The sequence below is a fragment of the Bombus bifarius genome, unplaced genomic scaffold (genome assembly GCF_011952205.1).
Source record: "Bombus bifarius isolate JDL3187 unplaced genomic scaffold, Bbif_JDL3187 scf7180000009432, whole genome shotgun sequence".
NCBI lineage: Eukaryota > Metazoa > Arthropoda > Insecta > Hymenoptera > Apidae > Bombus > Bombus bifarius.
Genome location: NW_022885113.1, coordinates 439,005 through 457,066, shown reverse-complemented (window position 1 = coordinate 457,066; position 18,062 = coordinate 439,005). Strand labels below are relative to the sequence as shown.

Sequence of the window (18,062 nt, the reverse complement as noted above, 5' to 3'; positions counted from 1 at the left end):
TAATTAGTTTTAAATAAGAGAATATATCTATATATTACATTTTTATAAATTTTTTTTTCTTTACCAAATCGAAGGTTTTGGTAAATATTCAATACCAACATAGTTTCATATTATTTAAGGATAACAGATACTCGTGTAAGTTATTTTTAATAGATGTAATTTTAAGCGTTTTTAAAGTTTAAATATGTAACTAATACAGTTAAATATTTTATCTTTGAAGTTCACTTCAGTTGCTCGAATGAATATTTGTTTTATGAAAAACTCTAAATCGTCTAAAAATATTTCACTATTGGCGGGACTATCTAAATAATTAAATTTATACAACTAATAATTGCTTTCTGGAAAAGAACGTTTACGGTTTTTCTAAAAATTATATTTTTATACCGTGTAACTGCTTTGTGTCCTTTTTGTAAAATTTTTCTTCCGGTTTGATTAAATTTTTTTGCGAAGATCGGGTCGTGGTAATATTTGCTTGTGACATCACGGTACAAACTTTTAATGGAACAAAGTTGCAACGGACGTATTCCCTGTAAAATTTAAAAAAAATTGGAACTTCCTCTACGTCTTTTCATTATCATGTCACTTTTTCCTGTGTTTTTAGGGAATGTTGCGTGAAGATGGGCGATAAGACAGCCATTTCTATACAACCATTTTATCCAATAGTCAATAGTAATACTTGTATCGTTAATAATTTACATCATCTGCAATTTTGTTATTCAAATATATTTTATAGAGAATAAGCAAGCGTTACGAATACTTTTGATCAGTAGCGTATCTTTCACACTTATTAATCTAAAAATTTTAGAGCCAAATTCGAAGCTATAGTATTAATTATTTTTTCGTAAGTAAACAAAAATTCCATTCGTGACGAATTTGAGAATTTATTATTTTTATTTTCTTCCTAGTTCGATTTATCCGTAATTTTGTAATTAGAATACATGTAATTATATTCGAATTTATAATTAGAATAAATGCAAGTATAAAGTGTATATTATAACCATTTAAATCGACGATTCCAAATTCTATGCAATATTTCAGTCTTCATAAGAGAACTGTACCTATATCTATTTACATCTTGCGTTAGTTAGAATTACCAAGCTGAATTGCCAATATACTCACATTTGATGTCCAGATTCAGAGGATTGCTCTCTCCGTCGCCTTCTTGGTTGCTGCCAATACACGTGTAGATCCCAGCTCTGCTTCGTGTTACGCTTTGCAATACTAGGCTTTGATTACTGATTATGGTTCCTGTCGCTGGATTATGATACAGCGGATTGCCCTGTCGATATAAAATCGTGATCACTATATCCCATCATAGATCGGAAGTACATCTAACTTTTCGACAAACGACGATGACGAAGAACAATAAAGACGATGGGTCGTTAAAATGTTTCGTGTACGGCACACTGCCTAGAAATCTAGTTTATGTATAGTTCTCTAAGTTCATTCCTATTGTAATTATTGTCTTAATTGACTATGAATAGAAATGTTATCTGATCAGATATCGGAGGAAGTATACTTTTCGGAGATAGAGTGGAATGTTTATGAATTTACGGGAAATTTAAAAGTCCAGCAAAACCGTCCTTTTCTTCTGTTCTATTAAATAACATCAAAATCAGGAAATCAACGAAACTGTGCTCATCATGCTTTTGTCCTGTGATTTTCTTATGCAAATTGAGGTTACGCGAGCAACATATACGTGTATTTGTTTCCTCGTCCAGCTCACTTCGGCAGACGGTGAGGGTAATTTCGAAGTGAACCGTTCACGATGATTGATAGTTTTACGTGAACTTGATGCGCGTGCAGATCGATAGATACCATTCCATGCATAAATTTGCCGAAAAAATTAGAAAGGATGACTAGAGAAAGGGAGGGGAAAAAATAAGGCGAAGGCTGCTGACAGTTTTTCAATTTCTCAACCGTGCCAACCGATGTATTACGTTCTCCTTTTTCGAGTGTCGGAAATCTCCTTTGAATTTCTTCAAAACACATTGGCATCAGTGGCGGAGATCTTCCGTACCGGTGGTCGTTCTCGAATCAAACGAAGAATCGACAAAGGCGCCTGATGTCCTCTTGACTAGAATGACATCGAGATCTAAAGGCGCTCGAAGAAATATTTATGGAACTCGGATCAACATAATGCAGTACAATGCAATATACCACGGAAGAGCCTTCGTATTCGTTTAAAATAAACCTTACTAATCCCTCTACGGGACAGAGGCATGCAGTAAACAGAAACGATATAATAAAATCGTAAAATCTGTCAGTTGTTAAAGTTTAGAACTTTCGACAAAAGCGTTAAGCAGATTGTTGAGGTTATTAGATGTATAAACAGAGAAACGCGTGGATAAATTGTAAGGTAGAAAAGATATTTTAATATAGAAGTGTAAGTACAAGTAGGAATATAATTTGAGCTGGTCCAGATCCGCACGCAGCAGTGTTACCCTATAACTGAAAACCCCGAAGCCCTCGTCGCTTGTCTGCTTTGCCTTCGTCGCAATTGACCTAACTGCAGCTAAGAATTATCAATTCTGCGAATAGGTAGATTTACTTCGAAGTACAATGGAGTCTCTGTTATTAGAGTCCTGTCTAAGGTTGTATTATTCGAAATGTTCTAAACTTTACTACAACTTCATTTTTATCATGAAATTTTTAACACAAAGTGTATAAAAGCGTAAATAGTCAGGTATTGTGAAAGCGGTTAACCAAACTTTCAACTGATTAAATAATTAATCAAACTTAAATACACGTACAACGTAATATTATTAAAATGTTTTCTATGATTTTCACGTATCACGTCGGATAATTGAGGTTCTACTGTAATCACATACATATATTATTTATTTCGACGGTTAAAATAAGAATAATCGAACGTCATGAAGTTAATTAAAATTTTTTCTTTTTAACAACTGTGCGAAAAAATGATATTAACGAAGTAGTTGAAATTATTTCCTACTTTCCGTCTAAGGACTGTGGAGTTGTTCTACGCTGGCGAAAGAGTAAAGTTACACTTCGCTGGCTAAAATATTCACAATGGAACGTAGTAATGCAAAATATACGATTCTCTTATTGGAGAGACTGGGGCTATGAAACGTAAAGGCGCGTTAAAGAACGGGTGAGATGTACTGTCAGAATGCATTCGCCTTAAAACGCAAACGGAATTAATAATGACGGCTTGCGAGAAAAGCATAAGAAATCAGGAACGGTTTACGTTCTTTTTTGCATTTTTTTTCTCTTAATAGAATATTTTTCGAAAGCTAATAGTAAATGGAAATTTTGTCAATTAAGAGATGCTGGAAGAATATTTTTGAGTTAATCGTAAATGGGATATCGCATCTATGTAACCAATCAGTGATCCGCGGTAGATTGAACGCGTCAATATCAAACAGATTAATATTGAATAGGAAACCCGTTCATTGGTACAACTAATGATTAAACAAATCTCTCGCTGTGATTGCCATAGCTCAATACCAATCACGTCCCACATCGTTGGTTCATCGGATCGGTCGCGAACAACAATTGACTTCCCTCAGTTATTTCATTCGTAGAACTTCCAATAGCCTGATGAAGTTTTATCACAGAACCACGTATAATTATGTACCGATATTAATACAGCTTTGTTACATGACAGATCAAATATTTTATTGAATAAACGACCAAGAGAGTGACTAATCTTTTAATTTTGATTTTGTCATTTTGTTCATAGTAGTTTCAATAGATTTACGAAGTATTACCACGCAGCCACGTACAATTACGCACCGAAATTCATGAAATTTTGTTAAATAGTAAATAAAATATTTTATTTGTTGGATCATTTAATTATATACATTATGCATGGAAAAGTTTCTAGCCACATAGATCTTATATTGCAATAGCGACGTTTCGATTAATATTTCTTGATAATCGAGGTAAATAATATAGTAATATAGTTGTTGGTTAATTTACATAGAAAGCATATTTATTTTGTAGAAATTGGTATTTGTAATTAATCTATGCAATCTCTGTCAAATTTCTGATAATTAGTGTAGAGTTATGGATTATTAGTTAATGTATGTACAAAGTTTATTTGGTATGCACGAATTTATATTTGTAATTAGTCGATATAATCTCTCTTTACAAACTTGATAATTAATATAAATAGTAATGCGTGTTATAAGGTACCTACTAATTTATGTAGAAAGCTTATTTATTCTATGCTTTCTATACTACAAAATTTGTGCAGTAAATTCTACGTCGAAATGAAAGCTACATCGTTCTATTTTTGTTTCTGTTAATTCTGCGATTCTGCTTAAGCGAAGTAATTGGCGAATAAAGTGGGATGGCATTGCCACTTATTTCAATAGCTTTTATTATTAATTTGTTACTAGTTTCAGCCATGTAATTACTTAAGGTTCGTTTGATACAATGAATAATACAAAAGTTGAATTCAAGTAATACAGAAAACAATTTTATTAGCTACAAAAGGGAAGAATTTTCTTTAAATCGACAAATAAATTTTAATTTCTTCTTGCTAATAACCTATCATCTTTAATCTATATTTACATATATCTATCATGTACTTGTTAGTTACAAAGATCGAATTCAAACACAACTTAAAACCAAAGAAGAAAAATGTAAAAAAAGAAAAAATTCATTTGACTCTGGAAATGAATTCTAATCATTACTATTCTTTCTTTAATTTATGTCTATTATCTTTAATTATTAATCATCTTTCATTCCTTAACGATAATATAATATGTATCTTAAAATAGATGAAACAAGATTCCTTCGCGTATCACCCTAAAGGTAGCATGACATGCCAAACTTGAGAAATTTGAAATTTAAGATATTTCTCCAGGAACTTGGTCTATCAATCTAAAGCCAAACCATCTAACGCCTGGCGTAACATCAAAGTCCCAAGAAAATCGGTGCACATCACTTGCCGCGGTTCCCCCCTGTGAACTTCCTATTAACGATGATCTCCGTCAGACTTCACTCCATTTAAGGAGAAGCTTGAAGCGCTTAGGGTTACGTCAACGGTTCCCGAAGCTCGCCGATAAATTTCTTACCGATGCGGAACGTTGGCTATTAGTTCAAAGAACGCTTACACATTGGTTCCCGATCGGCCCGTATCAGCATGTAAATTTTAAACAGAAACTTCGCGTCACAGCTGCGCTAACCCGTCCCCCTTATCTCGTCTTTCGATTAAGGCTTGCTTCTAAATTATCGATTCCGGAACTGCCACGCAATTTCGTTATCCGGCTGTTAGCGAGCGTTCCATCGCTCCCGTTCCCATCGTCGTCGTCGTCGTCGTCGTCGTCGTCGTCGTCGTCTTACATAGAACATATACTATCGATCAACGATTTGGAGTCGACACTTCTTCAATTGTTCTTCTACATTGAATTACTTGTTGATTTTAATATAAATTTGAAACATTTATCAATCATATTATCAAGAATATTATCGTTTACTTAGTTTAATTTTCAATTGTATACGATTACTTATAGCAGATTACGCGTTCATATGAACTCCATTTAGTCGAATCCAGTGAATGTCTGATCGAATGAACTCTCGTTGGTTGAATTTACTTATTCGAACGTGAACTTTTATTATATGAATAAAAAATCATAGGTGTGGGAGGAGAATCAATGGGCTCCTATTACATGAATTGCAATCATATAAATTATTTCTTCCTTCACTAACTCATACGAACGGAGTTTTACTCTATCAAAGAGTTTTCTAAGATTGCGGAAGTATAAACCGATTCTTTTTGTGATTCTGTCTGTCGAGATCTACGTAACATGATAATTCCAAGTTTTTAGCCGGTAGTGTATTTCCCATTTGTAGGAACAATGACATATTTCAAGATTTGCTGTTTTCGACTTCTTAGTATAGTAAAAGAGATCGTTGCGTTTGTATTTTGAAATTTATTTTCATTCGATGTTTTAATAATTTTAATTTATTTTAATGTATCAGGTGACTTAATAGATGAAAAGGGGTGCGATTATGGTTGGTTTGAACTTACGTTGTGCCGCCAGGAGACTTTGTAAACCCACGGATTCGACTTGATGTTGCACTCGAAATAAACGTCGATACCCTCGCGGATTGCGCTCAAGTTCAGATTGCTCCCAAGCTCGAGCATAACCACCGGTTCGTCTGAAAGTTTAACCATGTCGTTGTGTAAGAAATGGTACAATGTTTTGTTTCGGGCAACTGCACCCAGCGCGCGAGTACGTTTTGCGCCTTGGATGCAGTGTAAGTAAGTAGTTAGAGCGATAGGCAAGAAATAGGATTGTTTTGTTTATGCGTGGAGTTTGCTGCTGAGTTGGATCATAAATAGGTGGAAAATAGGATCTGTATTTTAGGTATGGTTGATGGAGATGCTGCAAGTTCATTTTTGGGATATTGAAAAGTGTGGTGCATGTTTGTGTTGGGAGTTGTGTTCGTTATTAGATTGTTGTTGTTGTCTGTAATTAAAATATATAATTACGTTTTGCTTAGGAGTATTGTTAAATATGGCGTTAACTTCCGTGCACTGAAAGATACGAGAAGAGGAGATTGTTTCTTCTTTTAGAACTCAAATGAACGTATAAAGAAATGGTCCAACATTGTGGGAATATTATAATAAGAGGATTATATACAGGATGTTTGGTAATTGGTGGTACAAGCGGAAAGGGGGCGATTCTACGTGAAAAAAGAAGTTGAAAATATAGGATAAAAATTTTTTTTAATTTTTTTTTTAATTTTTCCATCGAGACAACGATCTACAGTGAGATCCGTTATAACGTACCGCATGCGTACCGAGCGAAAATTCAAAGTCGATTTTCTCGAAAACAAAGCCTAAAACGAAAAATTTTTATTGCATATTTTCTACTTCTTTTTTCGCGTAGAATTACCCCCTTTCCGCTTGTACCACCAGTTACCAACCACCCTGTATATTTCGAAGAGATAATTAGCAATTGCAAGCATTGTACAAGTATAATAATATGTGTATAATCGTTTATAATGAGTATATATAATATTAAATGTGTATGAAAAGAGTTTCAGTTATAAGAATTATAATCGTCAATCACTATCGTTAGAAAATAACATTATTTTTATTTTATTAATTATTTTTATTAATTTATAAAATACTAAAGGGGAGTATATTTCTCTCGAGTGTACGCGTACTTACCGGTATATGGTATAGTTTATGGGGTAAGCAATCAGTTTGCTTGCAGCAATATAAGCTTGCATGATAAACCCTGTTTACACACCAAACATCTATTTACTATCCATAATTTTCAACACAAGTAGGTTAAATTCCCACTTGTATTTAACGCAATATTGTCTGCTCTGATAACAACAAAATCAATTGTCGCTGTTAATCCTTTCTTGGCTCCAGCCTCCAGGCGATCTGAGATCAGGAAGATACAATATATCAAACTGGTCCAATGTTTTCCTGTATCATCGCACAATGTTTTTTCGACAACAACACACTCTTCCAAGGAATTGATGTTTCTATGCCACGATTCGATCGATACTTCCTTAACAAAATCTATACACTAATTATCCGTAAATTAGGCGCAACATGAAATTTACAGATTAAATAGAAAATATATTCATATGGTCACATACAATATTACGTATAAACGTTGTAACATTTACACATAAATATAGAGTACGTTCGTTTTAAATGTGTACATGTGATTATTTTTGTAAGCACCAGGAGTGCCAAAAAATGTTTCGGATGAAAGTTCTTTGATTTCATGGGGGAAACTTAATAAGATCTCTCGATCTTTTTTTACATTATTATTTAGATAGATTAAATGCCAATGTAACTTCCTAAAATGGAATTATACATTCTTTTTATACAGCATTGCGTTGAAAAATATAAACATAAACGCACTGCATTATCTTTCCTTGTCTTTCTTACGATAAGCTGCACAAGATTAAAGTCAAAGTATCTTTTAAACTAGTCATTTTTCGTCCATAATATCCCAATACCTTTTTGTAGAGAATTAAAAAATGCATCGAACGATATATAGGAAATGGTATATAGAAAAAGTGTATATTGTATATTTCATTTAAAGAAGTTACATCGGCATTGAAATCTCCTTAGATAAGAGTGTAAAAAAAATCGAAATATCTTATTAACTTTCCTCCATGAAGTCAAACAACTTTCATCGCTTCTTCACATTTCTGATACTCATACATGCATACATATTTGACATACTCCACATATTATTTAAAAATATTATGTTTTATATTTTGCGTATAAATTTTTGGGTTTCACCGATGCACGTATGGAATATTTAACTGAATATTTGCATAGAAATGTGTTTCACAACAAATGAAATTAAAAGGAGTTAAACAAATTCCAAGGTAAATATTAAAAGATAGTGTTTGCAATCCTTATTTTCTTTTCTGTATTTCTATTTATAGTGCTATTCTCACAGATGTTGACTGAATCATTTGCAAAAACCATCCTTGAGTAGTTCTCACGGGTCTAGAATTACGCTTCAAATAATCGTTTGCGCGACAGAATCGAGTGGATGACTTCGTACGATAAAATCTTTTTATTCCAGCAGGACGCATGGAACACGCCTGTAGATTTCGCGATAACCTCTTAAACCGATCTCATAACGAACCGGTCGTTATGCAAACTCGCTATTCCTACCACCATTCCTGGAGATTAACACCGTGATTCCGCTGTCCAATATAAAAGTTTTCCTCGACTAGACAGCGAACAAGGTGGAAGTAAGAGGACACGAACGTGAAACAAAGAGGGAGAAAAAGAAGAAAACAAGGATCAGTTCAGCTTCGCGGAAATTAATGGTACATGCCCATCCATGGCTCAAGATTCTCTCGTTTTCTCGATTTCTTTCCTTTCGTTTTCGTCCAAAACCTTCTTTCTCCTCGTATAAAATTCGTTTTTCCTTTCTCTATCCACCTATTGCTCTATCCCATAAGTTTAGAAGTTCGTTCCATTCGTTCTTCCCATCAGATTTTCTTTGCACCTTCCTTCGTGACTGCTCTTGCTCTTCTTTCTATCTTCTATTCTCATATTCTCTTTCTACTTGCTATTTCTCTCGATTTTTTTTTTCGTGCTCTATATTATGCAAAAAGGAGTTATCAAAGGAGGAGTATATTATGTATTATGACGAGTATATTTTTGTTGAATCTTTTTGCTTTAATGTTAATTTATGATTGTAAGAAGGATTTTAATATGATGTATAGACAACCTCCATACAACACGATATTTCTACAACACGAGTTTAATATTTTCAATATAATAACATCATACGGTATTAAGCAGTATTTTAGTATCTTCGATATTCTAATACGATGAAGATTAGTATTTTGAAAATTTTGACGAGTATGATTAGGTCCGAAAGACTGATTGACAACGTACTAAATTTTAAAACTTTGTTTTCCAGTGAAATGTTAGAAACTTCGCTTATCATTTCCTACTTGTGTAGTCTTCATATTATGATCTTCATGTATACATCGTGACTTTGGGTTTGATCAAATTTGCACGTGGTGTACTGGTCAATTCACACAAAGAACCGACCAGTTATTGACTTAGGATCGAGCTTGAATTTAGAATCGCGTAGAATGATGAATGCTTGCGATTGCTAACAATGGTTGTTTAGTTACACTTGTTGTGCTACTATATTTGTTTCTAAACTCTATGTATTCTATGCTGTGAATTCTGATGTGTAACCAAGCAGTGTATTATTTAAATTCTGAATTCTCATGTTTAATTAAGCAGTGTGCTATTTAATCTCTGAATTCTGCCCGCAGGTATAAAAAAAAAAAGAAAAGAAAAATAGAAATTTCCAACGATATGATATTTTCGATATTTCACAATGAAAATAAATTTTAGAAACCATGAGATTTCCAATAAAATAATTCGACATTAAATACTCTAAATTGTAGTACTATAGCAAAAATGGCAATGGTTTCTAACTCATAAACCACGCCTCACATCAAGCTTTAACATATTTTCTCCTCCATCCTGCTTTTTCCCAGTTTCTTTCCTCTTTTTTGCTCATTTACCTACGAAATCCATCATCTCCTCTTTTCTCCTTGAACCACTCTCTTTTTCCATCGATAATCGCGCCAGTCGGTAATTTCAGCGAGACGGTAACACAGAGACGGGGAGGTGGTTTCAGCTGGCGGGAAGGAATAAGGAAAAATTTACTCGTTATTGCAGGCGCGAGATCTTGCGGCGGAATGAACGGATTTGTTCAGTGGACTCGCATTACGAGAACCGAGGTCGAATGAAATCATAAGCAAGAACTGGTTGGCGAACGTCGTAAATCGCTATCACGGCTGCTCTTTTACAGATTTTTACCCTCTCTTTCTCTTGCTACCCCTTTCCTTTCATCCCCTCTATCGTTCTTATTTGTTATTCTCTTCGTCTTTTTTTTTATTTTGCTTTCTCGTTGTTTTTGTTCGTTCATTCATTGGTTCTTGCTCGAGTTTCAACGACGAAGAAACGATATCGAGCGAACGGTCACGAGGGAGCAGCGGATTTCTTGCTAATAACGAGAGCGAAATATCGAGTGTGAAGTCAATACACGGGCCCCAACTTGACAGAATCTCAACGGATAAATAAGTTCCCCAACCCCTTCTTTTTGCTCGTTTCTCTGACGCCGATGATACACGCGAGTTTTTAATTTCGGTAGGTGAATGCGATTTCGACGGCCTTTGAGACGACTCGGCGCTAAAAGGCGCGTTTACGGGTGCTTAGAGAGGGTGGCAAAGGAAATAAGGAGCACGAATCGTGTCAAGTAGATGGGGGATATTTGTCGTTCGACGGATTAGTAAAAATTTCGCTTTTTTCAATCAAAGACGCGATATTATATTTTACTTTTTAATAGAATATAATTTTGCAATAATCATTTGCTTTTTAATTAAAATAATATGAGCTGACACAATTTTGAATTGAAAGATCTATAGAACATTCAAAACATTCTGTACTATCATCGATTAATTAGATTGACATTTGCCAACCAACTGAGAAGCGTGAGGTGTAGGTGTTGACCGTGATATAATTGTAGATGCTGGCTATGTAGATGTTGCTGATGAGATCTGCTATTTTTCTTCTAATTTAGATGCGTGGAATAAAAATCGGACTCCAGTCGCCGGGATTTGAACCCGGGTTCCGAACGTTCGTAACCTAAAGCGCTAACCACTGCGCTGCCGTCATTTTTTTGAGGGAGATTTAAAGTTTATTGAGTCCAAGAATACAGTTTTAGGTACATATTCACAATAAACGGTGAATTTTTGTAATGGTATGTTAGGCAAAGGTACCGATACGCGGCGGTACGACGTAGCCATGCTGTATTATGTGTCGGCGCTTTACATTTTTCGTTGTATGATACAATTTTTGGGTTTAAGCCGCTGGGGAGCAGAGCTTTTTTTTCTGTCCTGAAAACTTGGTCGCAAAACAGGACGCTTCGGTAGTTTGCTTTTGCGCTTCGGTAGTTTGCTTTTATTAATTAAAAATTTTCTGAATCGGCAGATATTAATATTTACCTGCCCCAGAGAAATATCAAATTGTTCTTTCTGTAGACTATTCTGTAGACTTTCTAGACTATTCGTGGATTAAAATAGAAAAGAAACGAGAAGGAATCGAAATAAATGGTCCGAATAGTACATTGAAAATATTCTTTTAAATATTTGGCATCGATATGCTTCTGGTCTGAGCGTTTATGTTTTGTTTATAATGTGTTCTGGTTGGTTGCCAAGAAACTTGTTCCACTGTAAGATTGCACATCGGGGGAATCGTGTGCTGTCATCAGGTTCTTAAGTGGTGTGGGTGTTAGTGGAGCGGAAATTTACAGAAGGATGACTACTCAATGCAGAACAAGGCTGCATGAGCGAAAGAAATGTCTAAAAACGGAAGACTCGAATGCGAGAGAATGCATCGATCGTGGCAATCTAACTGCTTGAGATTCGAAGCACTCTTTACCGTGGTAATAGGATGGATAGCAAAACAATAGAACTCGTGCATTGTCAATAAAAATGGTGAGAAGAACGTTGGAAAATACTACAGATATTCTGTTTTCTAGATATTCCTTTTATTATCATTGTTGATTTCTTTGTTCTACTTCGTGTATGTTAAAAGCGATCACTAATAAAAACTGTTTAATTAGAGATTAAAAATTTCAAAAATGGGTGAAATTTTCAATTCGAATGATTGAAAGTTGTAATCTCAATTTTCTCGAAAGACAGATATTCCGCTTACTATCTTTTATTGTTATTGTTACTGTTGTAACTTCTTTATTCGTGAAATATCTGCTTCGAGTATTAAAAGCGATTATGTAAAAAATATTGAATCACAGATTACAAATTTTAACCCCTTAATGTATGATTTACGTTCAAGAATTTTGGGCCCAAAACGTAAACAAGCTATTATATATTATAATATATATTATATTTGGCCCGATCATCGTACTACGGGCTATGCCCGTAATATTTACGTTTGGCCCAATCATCGTACTACGGGCCATGCCCGTAGTTGTAGGTTAAGGGGTTAAGAATGTTCGATATTTTCAATTTGCATTATCGAAACTTTTAATCTCAATCTTTGACATTTGACATGACTTATAAACATTATCACCGAAACTTGATATTACGTATATGTAGTATCGTGGACGAAAGGCCTAAGAAATATCAGGCGAACTATGAACAATGTCGCGAGAGCCGAGGCGCCGTCGGGCCCATCAATGTGTCATCGGTCTTTTCAAGTGCATAGTTTCGTGGAAAAGACCTACGTGACCCTGGCTACGAGCGTCTGCAGAACACGTGTGCGGTGGGCCTAGGAAAAAGGCAATAGAATGGGACAACGGCCAGAGAGGGTCAGTCGAGGAGCAGAGTGCGAGTCGAGAAACAGAGTGTGCGAGTCGAGGAGCAGAGTGTGAGTCGAGCGGAGACAGAGTTTGCGAGTGGCGTTGCCGAGAGAGTGTGGATTGCGCTGTTTTCTGTACGTTTGGTATGAATAGTTCAAGTTAATCAACAATCGTCTTTTTCTGTCTGATTAACATCTCTATTGTCCACTCTTTGTAAACATATTACATCACGATATTACATATATTATTCAGTTTCCTCACAATTATTATATTTCATTCTATTATTTTACCTATACAATAACGGATTACATTTCTTTCATTTCCCGACTACGAAATATTATATATCATACTGTACATTCTAAGGTTAATAATTTTCAAAAGCTCTCACGTTTTACTATCGTGTTACCGTTCCTGCATACTGCAACGTTATCATCGTTCTCTGGCTTGAACTTTTCAGTTGGCGCAGTCTGCGAAGCCTCGAAAGAATTAATTAAAATTTTTAATTAATCCAAGTAAACTACGTACCATGGAAAGTTGACTGGAAGAATAGATGGCCATGACGACACGCGTTTCGCATTAGAGTTCCTGGTTTGTTGTCGACGAGACAAACTTCAGAGAAGCTGTTTTCACCACTCGAAACAATCGGTCGTCAATGCGTTGCTCTATCGATTAGGCGAATTAAATTACGTTCCACGACGCGACGCAATAAATCGCTCATCAACCATATTTCATTTTTATTGGACAGCTATATGGCCGTGTTTCCTCGTAGACTAGACATTACGAAAACCCGATTGAAGCATTTCCAAATTTTTCCCCGTCGGAAAACCAATCAGACAGATTTCTAGATCTGTCCTCGACACTGTTGACAAATTTTCCCGTCTCTTCTCTCCCGTTCCACAATTTTACGTAATCAACGCTTGCTTTCCTTTGATTCTGTTTTGCTATTTTTGGAGCGTTGAATTGAGATTAGGGAAATTAGGATCAGGCTTATAATTAGGTGTCCTGAAAGTATTTTAGTATTTTATGTTTCATTGATGGACTGTGAATATTTACGCAAAATTATATTTTTCTAGACATAATTAAAAATGTTGATTTTCTTAGTTATCGATGTAATTGATGAGCTAGGAATATAATTTAAAAAAGTTTAATTTGTTTAGTTATGTTTATAGTATCAAGTAGGCAATTTAATAAATATGAAGACGAATATTTTGATTTGAATCGAAAAAATATACAGTCTATCTGTTTTTATAAGATTAATTCTTCTTACGTCTTTATACAATTTAATTTAGTAAATATTAGTTGACTTTATATGTTGGAATTTTGCAAATACAAGAAGCATAATAGTTAATGCAAGGGGGGTTAAAGAGAATTATTATTTGGCACGATAGTGATTGACGCAGCACGACAGATCCCTTTCTACTTTAAAAATTCTATTTTCGCCGCAACCAAACAGAAAATATTCCATTCAAAGCCCAAAAAACACACACAACACCTATCTCTGAAAATCAGCTGATCGAAACTGTCTTGTTACTTGTTCTCTATTTTTCATGGTAGGTGTGTGACCACCACCTGTCGTAGAAGAAAATATCGCCGAGAGACGTTTACCTCCACTCCCCGTAGATCGTCACTATGAAATTTCAATGAAAACACACTCACGGTGTATATCGAGCTTCCATCCGTCCTCCATCTCGGAATCCGGGATATCCGGCACGCTGCCGTGGCAGGAGAGGAACTTGCCAGCGTCCTCGATAGTCGGTACGAACGTGAGAATGCTGGTGGTGACGTTGGAGTCGGGGCTCATCTGTGGGATGGCTTTCATGAATTTAAAACAGTTTACCGAACTGGTCTGCCTGATCGTTGAGCTATATCCACGCTAGAAAAAACAAACGCTGGCCGCGAAGCTGATTTAGGGAAGTTGAAGCTGACGGCCGCCGGAAGTCGAACCCCCAGGGAACGAAAGTGCAAAAAAGAATGAGAGAGAGAAAGTGTGTGTGTGTGTGTGAAAAAGAGAACAAAGGCTAGAGACTTAGCACGATTGCTTTTCGCGGTGAAATTGCGCGGCTTCTTGCAAAATATTAGTTACGGAACAGACTTACACACACACACACATATAGAGAGAGAGAGAGAGAGAGAGAGAAAGAAATTACGACGAGCTTCTTGAACACGAGAGCATGTTTTTTTCATAGTGTAATTAAATCCTTCGGCCTCGAATCTGGAAGCCTGAATCTGTTGCATCGGACGTCTTCGTGGATCTCCTTTTGTGTTTAACGTTTTAGGTGATGGTATAATGGGAATTTTTATAAGAGAGAAATATTGCTCGGGTCGGATGATTCGAAGATAGCGAAAGTAGTGTTTGTTAGGTTTTGGGTGGCATTGTATATTTACAATGACTCGTGAAAGTATTCGAACAGCTACCGTAGGAAATTTGTATTTATATATTGTTATGTAATGTAATATGTTATGTAAAACACTTTGAAATTTCACTAGTACCGTAATGAAATACGACTGTCATGATTGTATTGATAAAATTTGAAACAATGTGAAAATGTAGATAGAAATCATAAAATATTTACTGCGCACACATATTTAGAAAAAAATTAGTATATGGCATGATAGTCGTCTTAAGCATATAATAAATGTCAAAGAATATTAAGGTTTATTAATGTAATGAACAATTGATTGCTTCAAATCTTTCGTCGTCTCTGTTTCTGTGAAATATATACATGCACTAAGTACGTTGCAGCTTCTATGCAAATTTTCAGATTTATTTCAAACTTTTCCAATATAATCATGATACATGTTATATGTTGAAACATGTTGGTAGATGTTGCGTTCCATTATAGTAATTTTCTAAAATATTTCGTATAATATACATAATGTATTTATAAAAATTTCCTACAAGTGTTTAATTATTTTTGAAGTACAACTATGATGTTTTGTAGCCATTGACGAGATTAGTATCGTTAGATGATGATACAATAATGAATTTAATATTTACATACTCGTGCTCTCTCTCTATTTATCTTTCTTTCTTTCTCTCCCTTTTCACTATAATTATTTTCTACATTTTATTACACCTTGAAAATGTTAATTTTACCGTCTGTCTGGCGTTTCTCAGCATCAAACTTCCTTTCGACCACGTGATCTTCGGATTTGGTCTCGCTCCAACTATCTCACAGCCGATCTCGTACGTGGTGCCTGCGCTAAATGGACGATTCTCTCCTTGCATGCGGACCCATAATGGTTTCACTGAAACACGCGTACCATCCATTAGCCCTCTTTGCTCGAAAGAACTATCAGTTGCAGGCAAGATTCCGCCGCGTTTATGGAACCTGTCGAGTGTTTGAGTAATCATTTCGAATGGTTCCATGGTTAATGGAAACTATTTTGCGAAAGTTTCCAATATGGAACACGGTTTTAGCAGCCTCCGTTGTTCAATTATTTGTTTAACATTTGTCTTCTGATGGAGAAGCAGGATCGAATCTCGGTTTCATTAAGAGCAGTTTAAACACTATTCTACTTTTTTTTCTCTACCAGAAGTTGATTCGATGACGAAATTGACTTTCGCTCGCAATTCTGTTTGCTGTGGCGAAGTAATAAGTGTAGTGGATGTTCTTTTTGTAGTGTTTTGCTTTCTTTTTAGGAGATTGGATTTTGCGTGGGTGGTGGATGGAAATGTGTGTTTTCAGGTTTACGGTTCCTGCTTTTATTTGTTCTGGCACTATGAATGGCGCGTGTTATTGTATACATTCATAGAGGTGAATTATTTACTCTTGGCGTAGATTGTTGTATTTTGTTGTATCATGTCCAATCTTGTTTCTTTGTATCGTTGTATCAAGTTTTAGAAGTGAAATGGCAGGGAAATAAGTGGAATTGAAATGTCACGTAATTAGGAAACTAGATACGACAAATTTTCAAATGTTCCTTCTAAAAAATTCATTTGACAGAAACCAAATTTTGCATACTTAATCTAGAAGAGTAGAGTCAAGTTTTTCTTCACTACTAGAAAATAGTTACATAATTTTGATTTTTTCAATCTACCTTAATGGGTACATATTAGAATTATTTTTGACTTTATATCAGGAATCATAGCACTGGCATATCCTTTTATTTTTATTCTGTACTTCAATCAGTATTAAGATTTCTAATGATGAACATGTATTTTATATATTTTACATATACGAGGGTCGTCGAGAAAGTAACACTGTCTTGAAATAACAATAATACAAATGCATTTTAAGAAATTTTTTGTATTTGTAACTTTAGTATATATACTATGTTATTTTTCAGTACAACCAACAGCCCTATTTGAACACTTATCGTCTTACACAGTCCTTTAAATGATTGTTTCTTATGAAGCGTTATCGAGCCAAAAGATTTTTAAGTTTTGCAAAAAAAAAATGGTAATCTGACTCGTTCGAATAGTGTATCATTTGCAATGAAGTCGCAGACGTTCTTGAGCTCTTCTGTAATAAAAGCACGAATCCTTACGATCACGTACAGTTTTTCTGTCCCTATTGAATTCTCGCACTTAGACACATTGTCATTTTAAACGTGCGATATTAAATATTTGAACGCAAAATTTAGTGTGACTTATGCTCTCGCAGAGAGGACCGCCGGAATACTGACCACATACTGTATCTCGGCTGTATCCCGCTTACGTGTGTCATTTGGGTACGGCGAACCCACGGACCCGAGCTACAACGGAGGGACCGTCGGGGAACGTCCCAGGACCAAGGTCTCGGCCTTTATCGAGTTTCGCTTACGTGAGTTCCTACCAGTATTACCAGTGACGGAGCTTACACGGGCCTCAAGTGATAGTGAGAAGGCCGTAGTGTTAGTTACGACAGTTCCGCTAATGATCTAGATTGGTATTACGGGGGCCGAGATCAGTCGCGGGGGTTTGAGGCCCCCGCTCTCGGCTGTCGGGTGTTGGACTCGTGGGGATAGTGTTGTGTTTTATGGTCAAATGCTGACAAGATAACCCGAGGAGGTTGCCAAGTGCAGGCTTACTTCGTGCTCGGTACGGGCTACGCAAATAAAACTACTTCATACTAAATATGACTTATGTTAATACATGAATGAAGCTAGGTGATCTAAAGTGCGCTCCATCGTTCTATATGGTTTCTATACGTAAACGCGTAATACTTTCTGGAGAATCCTCGTATTTCAGAATGAAGAATATTTGCACGCTTCTGATAAATCTTTTTATCTTTTACTATTCTATACTCTAATCAGCAT

General features: G+C 35.5%; 1 protein-coding gene across 4 annotated transcripts in view; it reads right to left on the bottom strand.

Moving 5' to 3' along the window:
• LOC117215177 (hemicentin-2-like) overlaps nt 1-18,062 on the bottom strand; it is a 129,156-nt gene that overhangs the window by 63,732 nt on the left and 47,362 nt on the right. For all 4 annotated transcript variants that reach the window (XM_033461585.1, XM_033461587.1, XM_033461586.1 and 1 more), the window contains exons 5-8: nt 15,919-16,070; nt 14,478-14,622; nt 6,005-6,135; nt 1,120-1,279 (exon numbers count right to left, since the gene is read on the bottom strand). In XM_033461585.1, coding sequence (XP_033317476.1) covers nt 1,120-1,279; nt 6,005-6,135; nt 14,478-14,622; nt 15,919-16,070 — 588 coding nt within the window. The remainder of the gene's footprint in view (nt 1-1,119; nt 1,280-6,004; nt 6,136-14,477; nt 14,623-15,918; nt 16,071-18,062) is intronic.